Below are 12,587 nucleotides of genomic sequence, written 5' to 3'. Positions count from 1 at the left end.
AATAATTATGTTGTATTTTTTTTTTTAAACATGTATGAGAAAATTAATAAAAATATATAAGTTTGCACATATACAAAGTAATCAAGGCGTAGATTTTAATGAGACAATTTTGATGACAAGACCCGGGAAGACATCGTCCGGGTCATGAATATGGGGATTCCTCTCAACAATGTACGGGTCCCCGCATTTCTCACTGATGGTGTGGAGTGTTTCCCTTTCTCCGACGACGTATATCTCGTCGCACGGCCGGTCCAGAAGCTGCCTTCCCCTCAGTGCCGCAGGTTCATCAACGACGCGATCGTTCATGAGGATGAGGGCTAGAAAAAGAATTGCACAACAGAATGAGGCTGCGTCGGCCATTATCATTGATATTCGTATGTATTTGTATTTTGAAGAAATTGCCATCACCGCGGAGGGGGTGGTGGTGCCGGGGGCGGGGTGCCGTGGTGGGAGGAGATGAATGGGCTGCTTGCTGCTGTGTTATATAAGGTTGACATGATGATCTAAGTGTGTTTATATAGATGGGTACTGGGTCCTCAGAATTTTGGTGGGGAGAAGTTTGGAGTGATTATTGGGGCAACTTGTGTTCGAATGCAATTTGCAAGGGGTTGACTCTAATTTTTTTATTTTAGGAAAAATAAATTTGATATTTTTAAAGCAACCTACGTACAATTATTACAATATTCAAGACATAATTTATCAATAATTCTAAATTAACCAACAAATTATAAGTAAACACAAAAAATAACATATATATTATTACTAGACTCGAACTTATAATATGTTGCTTGTGGGATCTAACTTGTCATTTTTTCATTTAGTAAAGTTGATTTTTTTATTATAAAGTAAAATAATATTTTGTATTTTATTTATGTATATATTAAATAAGATATGATACTATTTTGCAATAAAAGATGCAATCACTTATTTATTATTATTATTATTCCCATAAGGGAGTTGGTTTTTGGTTTATTATTGGTAGCACTAGTTGAATATACATGATGTGTGAAATATCTACTAGTAAACAAAGCGTCCAAAATTATGTACATGAAGGAAGTTTGGCCACCATCCCCCTACCCCAAAGATTTCTAACCAAAAATAAAAAAGATACTTTTTTCCATTTGTTGTTTTCTTATGTTTTTAGGTTATAATTACTATACATGTTGTTCAAGAACGAATCAAGGGTTTTAAGTTGACCAATAATTATGGCATTATTCGTCATGAAATGGATGTGAAAACCACTTAATATTTGGTCAAATTCAAAAAAGAAAGGTTTGTAGGTAGGTAATAGATATTTGGTGAAGGCAAATTGCAAGGTAATTATGGGGCTTCCTCACATCCCCCTACCCCAAACTAACTCACATTAATATAACACCTTGAAAACCAAATCAGACAACAACGGGGAGTTGTTTCAACCAAAACTATTATTCAATTATATTTATCTATATGTTTATTACAAGTTAGTTGATTATGTTGTATATTTATGCTAGGTTTACAATTATTTAAAGTTCGCGTGGGCAAATTAGGTGAAGTTACTAAAATATTCATAGACGTAAAGAAAAATTTTAACGGGTTAAAAATTTTATATCTTTGTATAGAGTTCAACTGGCATTTCTTCAACTAGTCGAAATATTAGATCATTGATTGATGGACACATAATAATAGATGCGTGATGAAGTATAGATTTGATACACGTAAAGTTTGATTAGTAAAGCAAATCTTATTGATAATTAATAAGTGATTATATTACTCATAAATCAGATGTTTGTAATAAGAGCACAGAGGATAACATGAATACCTATTTTAACGAGAGTAGTAAGCACAGATTAGATCTCACAACATTTAGGTATCAAGCAATCACCTTAACCTTAACCTTAATAGAAAAACACACTAAAAAGTAGTGGAATTCCATTAACTAGGCAATATATTAAAACTAAAGGAGAATTCGAAGATAAAATCGTTAATGCCATGGAATTGAGAGGTCCTCCTATTTATACTAAAAGCATCATACGAGTCTAGATATATGGGATGGTTAAGTACATAATCGGTTCTGAAAAGTTAATGAATCATTCTTTTACATCAACCAAATATACAAGAGATTCTTTCCAAAATCATAGGACAATCATTTCTTTTTCTTCCGCATAAATCGCATCTTTCTTTTTTTTTTTCTTCAGAGTTGACCGGAGCATTAAGCGTGGGTACGCCTAATCGGATCAGCAAATCTGTCAGGATTTATTCATTCCTTCATAGATGCCTTCCATTTCTGTTTTTAGTTTAATTTTGCCATTTTTACTCCTTATCGAATCTTTTGAGCTGAAAAAGTAATAAATTTATATGGTTAGAAGTATTTTAGCTCAAAAAGAAAGAGATAACTATCATTAAAAGATATAAATCTAGATACGACGTGTAAGTATTAAATAAAATAAAAAATAATATAATAATAATATGAAGAAGAAGGAGAATTGAAATAAAATTGCAATACAAAATTAGATAACATAAAATGAGAACGGAAATGCGAGGAAAGCCGCACAACAAGCGGCATAAATAATCAAGATAAAGATTATATTTTTGGATAGTCATCAAAGTATCATTCAAACTCCACTAAAATACAAATCAAGAAAACAAGAAGCCAACTTCTAATTATTAATAAAAACTCAAGGATGTAAGTTAAATATTCTGTGACTAAAATTTGATGGGCTTTATCCACCACTTGTCTTTTCCTGAAATTTCATCATCATCATCGGAAAGATCTTCACGAATTCACGATTTTTTAATACTTCCCATTAAAATAATAAATGGGAAAAACCCAATCATAGTCTCAAAATCTCACTCTTGATACAAGAGAGAGAGAAGATTACAGTCCTGTACAAGAAATGGGGAAGGGTGGGATGTCCCATGGAAACGTTGGAGAGGGGAAAGATGGAGAAGAAGAGAACATGGCAGCTTGGCTTCTTGGGGTTAACAATCTCAAGATTCTGCCTTTTAAGCTTCCTACTCTTGGTATTGGATTGTTCTTCTGTTCTTGCACTGTTTTCGTTTCTCTTTCTTTGGAGAGCTCAATTGTTTGATTCGGGGAACATAGTAAATAGCTGTATGGTTTTTATATCTGGGCTTTGTGTATTAATTTGATTGCTATTTTTAGGCCCTCATGATGCTAGAATCCGGATGAAGGCTGTGGGTATATGTGGGAGTGATGTTCACTACCTCAAGGTGAAGTCTTTTTCTTATTTTAGGCAATGATAATGTTCATTGACATAGATTACAGCCAGGTGTTTCGTATGTGTTTCTATGTGTATTTTATGTTGAATTTCTATGACATAGAGATTTGAACTTAGGATCTAGGATGCGTTGAGAGGAATTTAGGCTTACTGATAACATGTTTATTTGATTCTACTTAGTCAAATCTAATTGTTATTAAGAGGATGGTGTTCTCGTGTTTCAGGAGATGAAATTGGCAGATTTTGTTGTCACAGAACCGATGGTGATTGGGCATGAGTGTGCTGGTGTCGTTGAGGAAGTTGGGAGTGAAGTGAAGCATCTAGCGCCTGGTGACCGCGTTGCCATTGAACCTGGAATAAGTTGTTGGAGATGTGCTCTTTGCAAGGAAGGCAGATATAACCTTTGCCCGGAGATGAAGTTTTTCGCTACTCCCCCTGTTCATGGTTCCCTTGCAAACCAGGTTTAACCAGAGCTGAACTTTTAAATAGATTATTTGCCTTTATGATTCTATTTGTTTCAGAAGAATGCCCATTGCACAGATTTCAGTTTACTGGTGTTTCTGTAATTCTTGTTTAGGTGCTCTGCATTATACCTCTGTCATTCTGTGAATATGAGCAATTTCTCCCATCCATATAGTATCTTAGTACCTCCGTATTTCACTAGGATGAATGTATGAAAAATTTATTTTGGAGATTAGGTATGTAGATTCATTAGTGGCAGAACGATCATAATGCTCCATATTCGCTTGAATCGGCATCAGTTTATCGCCTGGTTGAGTTTATACGATTCTCAGTAGTTAATATGACCTTGTTTAAGTGAATGCTAATTCAATCATTCTGAAGCATGACTCTGTAATCGATAGTGTAACTTTCTTCTTCAACCGTTGTGGCAGATTGTGCATCCAGCAGACTTATGTTTCAAACTCCCCGACAACGTGAGTTTAGAGGAGGGGGCAATGTGTGAGCCCTTAAGTGTTGGGGTCCATGCGTGTCGCCGTGCCAATGTTGGTCCCGAGACAAATGTTTTGGTGATGGGAGCGGGACCTATAGGACTTGTAACAATGCTTTCAGCTCGAGCTTTTGGATCTCCAAGAGTTGTGATTGTCGATGTAGATGACCACCGTCTATCAGTTGCTAAGGAGCTTGGAGCAGATGAGACCATCAAAGTTTCGACTAATATTAATGTAAGTATCCTTGTCCATCAAAATATCCGAATTTATTGAGTTGAACTATTTATCAATCATTGAAGTTTGCATGTCAAGTCTCTAACTAGATTTTCATCTGCCTTGAATTATAGAAAGGGTGGAGTATATGTTGATTTCATTTACATCGAGTTTTACTTTTCCTCCATTTCTTCCCACTAACCAAACACCAAACTATTTCTTATACATTACTTTTTAACTTCCAGTTCTTTTATACTCCCACTTTTCGCTCCAACAAAACATACTCTTAATCTCTTATATCTGGCACTCTGACTTCTTGACTTCTTACGCAACAGCTACCTGACATCCAACTGTGGTGTTGTATGTCGGTAAACAAATAAAATCTTGGATGAGAAAGTTATAAACGCACACCTTATCTATTCTTCAGTCTACATCATCCATACCACTTTAGTTGCAATATTAGTAACGAATTATATACAGGATGTATCTGCAGAAGTCGAACAAATTAAGAAAGCTATGGGGGCTGGAATTGACATAACTTTTGACTGTGCGGGCTTTACTAAAACGATGTCAACAGCTCTAGGTGCCACTTTGTCAGGTGGAAAAGTTTGCCTTGTCGGGCTGGGTCACACTGAAATGACAGTCCCCCTTGCCCCTGCTGCTGTAAGGTATACAAAGCATCTGAGAAGAATGCTCTTATAATTTTTCTCCCTGTTTTCAACTGCAACGTTTGTTGCGGATTCATAATTAATGTGCTTAAACATGAAAATTCTGCAGAGAGGTCGATGTGGTAGGCGTATTCCGATACAAGAACACATGGCCTTTGTGCATCGAGTTTCTGAGGAGTGGAAAGATAGACGTTAAGCCGTTGATCACCCACAGGTTCGGATTCTCTCAGAAGGAGGTTGAAGAAGCTTTTGAAACCAGTGCACGTGGTGGTAACGCTATCAAGGTCATGTTTAATCTGTAGAAGTATTTCTGTAAAATAGTAAAAATAAAGAACAGAGGAAACCGAATTCAGAGTGAGATGGCTCGTGTTTCTTCTATTTTCTTTTGTTATTTTCCCAAATAACAAAGCTTGAACGAGAGTCAGATGTCTAAGTGAATCTCCCTCGTTTCTGGACCAAATGTTCCATATGTAAAACTGGGCTAACAGTACCAATCTTCTGTATTGGCAATGTTTGAATTTCAGGAAGATGGCGCCAATTAGTACAATTAGCCAAATGCAAAAAAAGGCCTTCACTAGAGCGTCGAATTGTCTAAAACACATGGGACAGTGATGAGAATCTATGGTTCGGTTGATGGGTTTCTGCATGATGGTATATGTTATCACGCATAGTTTATTGTTTGGTCGGTGTCTGATCCTCGATAGAATTATGCCCGTACAAAAAATATCACATTGTTTAATATATTCAAGTGTTCAACCAAACACAGAAACTAGCATGCATGACAATGCGCCGTCCATGCCTTCGAGTCTATCACTCATTATCCTATCCGCCCAACCAAATGGATCCTAATAATAGTGTATGTATTTGCCTCAAGTTACAAGGAAAAGAAGTGTAATTTTATAGATAAACTGCCCAACAAATTTAAAAATGATCAAGAATGTTAACACTTTGGAAGTGCAATGAAATGGCATTTCATTTACCTTAAAATGGCTGAAATGCATAAGAAACTTATTCAGATAACCATTATGATCACATTACATGGAGGCACGATTAGATACTCGATCACCTAACCTGACTACTGAAGGAAAAAGGAAAAGAAGAATGTAAAAAATCAAAACTGGCATTTTCTCATGTTTCATGGTGAGCTTGTACATTGACAAAGAATAAAATGGGGACAACACGGAGGGTTACAAAATGGATGCTATAAGTTTGCTTTCTATGATATGGGGGTTGGTTCGGCTGACCACTTCCATACTTTAACTTGACCGGATCCATCGCCAGTGAAAAATAAGCCACCTGGCCCAATCTGTATGGCGCGAACCTCTTTCTTTGAAAAGATCTTTCCTCTCTCAGAAAATCTAAGAGGAAATAAAGCAAATGTGTAAGGACATCAGATATAATAACAAGATTTCCAGAAACCAGCATTAATCTTTTTAGCAAGAGAAAGAGGCTCACGATGGCAAATCATAGACTCGGATGCAGTGGTCATTGCACGAGCAGAACAGCACAGGTTTGGCTTCTGAATCATGCATCCCACACAGTGTGAGTATGCCCTGCAGGAAACTTTTACATTAGATTTGGTATAACAAGCGATGGAAAGAAATTTGGGCAACTGCTGCTACTAGTACGACCATCTCCAAGTGGCTTAAAAGATTATTGGTGATAACGACAATGCTAGAGTAATATTTGAACATGTATATCTTGTTATTTCGTTCAGCTTAAGAAAGCAACAGTGGAGGTGATGAAAACAACTAGAGCATACATGTTCCTCGTTGTGGGTATATGTTACTTCCAAGTTACCGGTCTCAGTTGCAGCCCAAACCTACACCAAGTAAGGAAATCAGAAAATATTAACTTAACTATCTCATGAAGCAATTATACTGAAGTATACTAGGGGTGGAGCATCAAATTTGTGAAGGAATTACCTTTACAGTTTTATCCAATGAAGCTGACAAAAGGAAATGATCCCAACACAAAATGGACATAACAACATCTGTATGCCCTGACAAAGTTTGAATACACTGCAAAGTTTCAAGGCTCCACACCTGAACACAGATACAAAGAAGCAATAAGAAACCTCATAACAAGCTTACAATGACAGAAATTTGCATAGAAATTCTTCCGAAAAGAAACCATAGATGAATAAGAAACTGTTTCAAGAGACCAACTTACCTTTATAGAGTGGTCCATGGAACCTGAGTACATTCTGTTACCTCCGACAACCAGTGTAACAACAGCAAGACTGTGACCCTTGAGTGATGCAGCCGGTTCAAAGCAGTTGGCTGCTACATTGAATTTCCATGCCAATATTGTCCCCTCCTGCAGTAAATAACAATGATAAGACAAAAAGGTACTTCAATTTTTCAGTGCCCACCAACACAGAACTATTTCTAAAGACAAGAAACTCAATGACACAGAAATTTTAATTACAAAAGATTTTACTTTTGCAGAAATGTGCATTTTCAGAGTCAAACCCCAACAGAACTTAGGTAACTGAATGCAGATTTGCACATGGCAAGTGAAACTGTTGCAAACAATTTATTGACATTAAACAAACTTCTATGGCATACACAAATACAATTTAGCAACTGAGCTGCATTGGGGGAAAAAACCATGTAAATTTGTTAGCTATGCAATAGACTAGTGTACCTGTGTACCAGCAAAGAGTAAATCACCACCAACCACAAGGGAATAGACTTGTCCAACGGGTCCATTTAAACTGAGCTCTGTAGATGTCTGAATGTTCCATGCCTAGTACAGAAATAGAAAATAATTAGTAAAGATGGACTTTGAGGAGCCCATAGGGTAAATTGTGTAAGAGTCCATTTTATTGCAGTGGAATTGCAACAAAGTCCTCTCTTTAGAAAATAACCATAAATCCATCAAGTTAAAAAAAATTCTACACGAAACCCCCACCACCAAAAGCAGCAAACCCATAATATGCATGTGTTGAGCTGTAAATCACATAGTGCTCTAGCATCCTCTGACCCAATATTTACTCTTAATTGATTAATGGACCCTTCCATGAGATACACAGATGGGAAAAGACACAAAATCCACCTACTAAATGGCAAAACCTTCTATCAGAAAACTAGACATAAAACCCCTCGTGTTCACAAATTAACTTGGACAATAACCAAAAATATTAATATTCAGAATTGTATGTCAGGGGAGAACAGGCAAAGATTGGTGACACGACACTAATCTAATTGGGCTGGTTTGTGTTTTGGAGGCAGTGGTTCAGGCTTGCAGTCTGGGTTAGGATGGTGGCTGGTTGGTGGCAGTCTGGAGCAAGGGATGGTGTTACAACAGCTTCTTAGTTGAGGATAGCATGGCTGCAGTGATCTAAGGAAGGGAATTCAGTGGCAGCATGTGCTTGCGAGGCAGGCAGCGGTTGGGAGCAGATGGAATTACTGAGACAGTGAACAATGAACATAGTAGCAGCTAGATGATATAGGGAAGGGACATGGTGGTGCTGAAGGTGGGGTATGGGGGAAACAATGGACCCTGAAAAGAAGAAAAAGAGTAAAATAAGGAATAAAGGAAAAAGGAGGAAGGTGGTTTTGGTTTCCTCATGATCCAAATTAGGATTTTTTATCCAAATGCTACTTGATTTATTCAGAAAGAAATCTTTAATTATTTACAATTATTGGAAAAGAATAAAATGGAAGAAATACCCATGTTGCAAATTGAAAACAAATATCTAGTACCTATATTTTTTTTAATGTTTCCGCAAGAAATGATATTCAAGATATTTTAAATACTTTCTTTTCGAAAAAATAGTAGTACCCTCTAGATCTAAATCCTAATACGAGGTGTTGTTTGGATAAGAATCCAATTGATCACACATTCATACTTTCTACCTTTCTTGCTCAAATTTTTTATTTTCACTTTCTTGTTTTTCTTGAAGTACTGCTACCTTATTGCGAACACCACCTAATTGATCCCCTACCCAAGACTGCCGCCAACACCTTACCCAGACTATTGCCAGCCCCATTCGATAATCCACACTATTGCCATCACTAAACCAGGACCCAAACAACTGCCCACATCCATCCCTTGCACAACTAGCTGCCTGTATTGCAAATGCTACATCCCCTATCTCTAACTGTGGCCATCATCCCCTTTAACTGCAGTGGAAGGGTGTATAGTTAAGTAAGATTTTGTTTTTAAAAAAATAAATAAAAGCAAGCACAATTGACCTTTATTGTTCAGATATGATCTCATGAACTGATGGATGAGATAGAATAGTTAGGTGGTTCGAGGTCAACATATACCTCATAAATGAAGTGGTATAATGGGTATCTCAAAGTAAAAGTGGACAAACCAAGTTTTTTACCAACTGACGAAATATGAATGTACATAAAAATGAGCGCTTTCTACTAAGACTAAAATGAAAAGGAAGCCTCATAAATAAGTGGTATAATGGGCATCTCAAGTTGAAAGTTAATGGATTGAGTTTTTTACCAACTAGATCACTAATGAATGTTAGTACATTTTATAACAATTAGAGGTTTCGAGTCTACCCACAGAGGATACTTCTGTTGCAATTACTATAAAACATGGTAGCCCTTTAAGGCATTTTACAAGACAAAAAAGAAGAGAGTGCTCAATGAAGCAACAAAATCGATGCTTTGATTCTTCACATTACCTTGACAAGATTTGTTAAACCCACGAATACCCATGGACCTTCACTTAACATACAGCCCATAGCACCTCCCAAATTTATCAGGCCTGCCAGCTGTTACCAAAGTACAATCATCAACAAGATAGTTATATTACAACCATTATCAGGGGACAGGCATTAAGACTTGCAATGACAAACATACAATTTCCATATTATGTAAGATGCAGCCACATAAGAGCACTATATAAATGAGGATAAATACCATTAACTAAGCTTTCCTGGTACTAGTAGTATATACAAAGCACATAGGCAGTATAGTAATAAACCACCTTTGTCTCTTTTCTCCAGATTAATCAAAAGTATCAATCATGACATACATTAAACTATTGGCATGTGAGCGTTTGGCTCAAAATGTAATGGATCAAACCAACATGTCCATAAAACTATTCCCGTGTAGATATATAGAATGCACAGGACAATTGACAAGTAGAGAGAAGTAAAGAAAACGCTAAAAAAGAAATATGTAAACAACCTGACCAGATTGGCAGTCCCAAACTCTAACAGTCTCATCTTGACTCCCTGTGTAAAGCTTATCAGACCCCGAAGGCAAAGCAATACCTGTAACAACCTGATAACAAGTTCTTCTATCAGACAAATAATTACAAGAACACAAAAACCGAATTGCAAATTCTAGCCAATTAAATGCTATAACAATAATGCAACCATTACATAACCAAAAGAATTCATCTTTGTCAAATAAAAAGGAATTAGAGGAACTAAAAGTTTTCGCAATTTCTGGTCCTTTATAAAGAAGACATATAATAGATATTTGTAATCAATCATTTATTTATTTCCAACCATTATACAATAAATTACAAAGATAAACTGACGGATGCATCCGGTGATATGACTAGGTTCCTCCAAACAATATAACCGAAAAACCAACAACTTGAAACTAAAACTCCAAACGTGTCACCAAACAGAGTGTAAAATCTTCAACAAGGTGGAACAGCAAACCAAAAATCCGATAAAGGGAAAACTGATACACCATCCCAACTTTACTAAACTACAAAAGTTTGAATTGGATACATCCGTTGCTATAAATTAAACCAATAACCCAATAAGAAAACCATACAGTAACATCAACAACAACACACCCTTCATAAACAAACACGAGGAATCTAATAAAATCCCACCTGCTGGTGTCCCTCAAGCGGCGCCAATAGGGTAAAGCAATCCCCTGTAGACCACTGATGCAAGAATTTACAACTATCCCCGAATTTACAGCTCCCTTGTACCCAATGATTACACAATTTCTCAATCTTCTTCACAGCAGTTCTATTACTACTACCAGGCTGCTGCGATTGCACCCTCCCCCACGTATTACTATTACTAAAATTATAATTCCCACTCCTCCTCAATCCGCCACCTCCGCGATAATTATCCTCCGCCCCAAACCCTTGATGTGCCCTCTTACCACCATTGACCGCTGTGGGCAATTCGCTGTGTAAAAAGGGACACGGATATCTCGTGCACTTCCCTTGTCTCCAATGAAAACACACCTTTTGCTGCTTATTATTGCTGCTGCTATCGCTCGAAGACGATGATCCAAGCCTTTGGAACATTCGTCTTCCCCCATCCACATCCATGATGAATTATTACACTGTAAAACTGCGATAAAAAAAAAAAAAAAGGAAAGAAAGAAACGGAATATTTCTTTTGGGGTATCGATAAATATATGCGTGGGTTTGGGTATGATCATGTGATATTGGGGTAAGGCGACTTAATGACAGTTTGAACCCGAGTAAGAGAAGTGAAGAGTCGATATCTGAGATTTAGGGTTTTGAAGGGGATTTTAAGAACCCTAATTTGGGGATTGCAGACCGCAGGTTGGGGGTGCTGAGTTTGGAGAGAGAGAGAGAGAGGAGGATGTTTTTCTTTTTCTTTTCTTTTTTATATTTATTTTTAAGAAGAAAGCGTAGAATTAACGAGCGCCGGGTGAAGATTTTTCACGTCACCTGTTACGTTAGCTAATTATCCTTCCAGAGTGCACACGGAGTTTTTACGGCGTCGTCTGAACTGATATATTTCTGAAATGGTATATATTAAAGTATTTAACTTATATTATATATAAAAGTATATATTTCGTTTTATTTTTTAAATATATTAATAAATCTAAATCGATGAACATATTGTTATTATAATTCATAGTATGGTGTATCTTTTTTTTCTTTGTTTTCTTGTTTTGAGTGTGGTATAAAGAATTCATTTTCATGTAAATAAAATTCAATTTAAATGGTTTCTCGATAGGTTGGTCGAATGCAATTTGGGAACACAACTCGAAGTTGAATTGAATTATTTATTTAATAAAATTGAATCGGATTAAATTAAAATTTTTATATCAATTAAATTTTCTATGAACAAATAAATATTAACATTTTTTTATTAATAAGTAAATTTATAAAATGGTAAAAGAAAAACAATTTATAGATATAAAAGTACATTAATAAAAATATATAAAATCAATATTTTATTTATAACACAAAAAACTCATTATGACCATTACGAGGTCTTTTAAACTAAAATTCTCTAACACGTAAGTCGATCGTTGTAATTGGAGAAAAAAATAATTATAAATAGGAAAGTAATTTCTCGAGTATAAGTGTAATAAGGAGGACATATTAGAAGTAGGGAAAATTTTATTTCAGATTGTATCTGATCGAATTCGAATAAATTATATGATAAGTATATCAATTATGTTTTAATTTAATGGTTAAAGTTGAGGTTTTATAATTTAAGTGTGCATCGTGAATTTGAATTTTATTGAGTGTATGGATTTTTGTCTTATATAAATACAAGTTTGATGTATTGATTGAACCAATGTATTGCCTAATTACTCAGTTTATTCAAA

General features: G+C 35.9%; 2 protein-coding genes across 2 annotated transcripts; one reads left to right on the top strand and one right to left on the bottom strand.

Moving 5' to 3' along the window:
- Positions 2,695–5,628, top strand: LOC105160529 (sorbitol dehydrogenase). The gene is made up of 6 exons (XM_011077947.2): positions 2,695–3,000; positions 3,143–3,210; positions 3,443–3,679; positions 4,112–4,402; positions 4,862–5,049; positions 5,159–5,628. The coding sequence occupies exons 1-6, from the start codon at positions 2,874–2,876 to the stop codon at positions 5,349–5,351; spliced, it is 1,104 nt and encodes a 367-aa protein (XP_011076249.1). The 5' UTR covers positions 2,695–2,873; the 3' UTR covers positions 5,352–5,628.
- LOC105160528 (zinc finger CCCH domain-containing protein 48) lies at positions 6,005–11,648 on the bottom strand. The gene is made up of 9 exons (XM_011077946.2): positions 10,873–11,648; positions 10,209–10,304; positions 9,701–9,790; positions 7,699–7,800; positions 7,222–7,368; positions 6,975–7,094; positions 6,812–6,871; positions 6,505–6,602; positions 6,005–6,407 (listed from the first exon to the last, which is right to left on the bottom strand). Exons 1-9 carry the CDS (start codon positions 11,323–11,325, stop codon positions 6,266–6,268), a joined length of 1,308 nt encoding a protein of 435 aa, XP_011076248.1. The 5' UTR covers positions 11,326–11,648; the 3' UTR covers positions 6,005–6,265.

The sequence above is a fragment of the Sesamum indicum genome, linkage group LG4 (assembly GCF_000512975.1).
Source record: "Sesamum indicum cultivar Zhongzhi No. 13 linkage group LG4, S_indicum_v1.0, whole genome shotgun sequence".
NCBI classification, from domain to species: domain Eukaryota; kingdom Viridiplantae; phylum Streptophyta; class Magnoliopsida; order Lamiales; family Pedaliaceae; genus Sesamum; species Sesamum indicum.
This window is presented reverse-complemented; position numbering and strand designations above follow the sequence as displayed.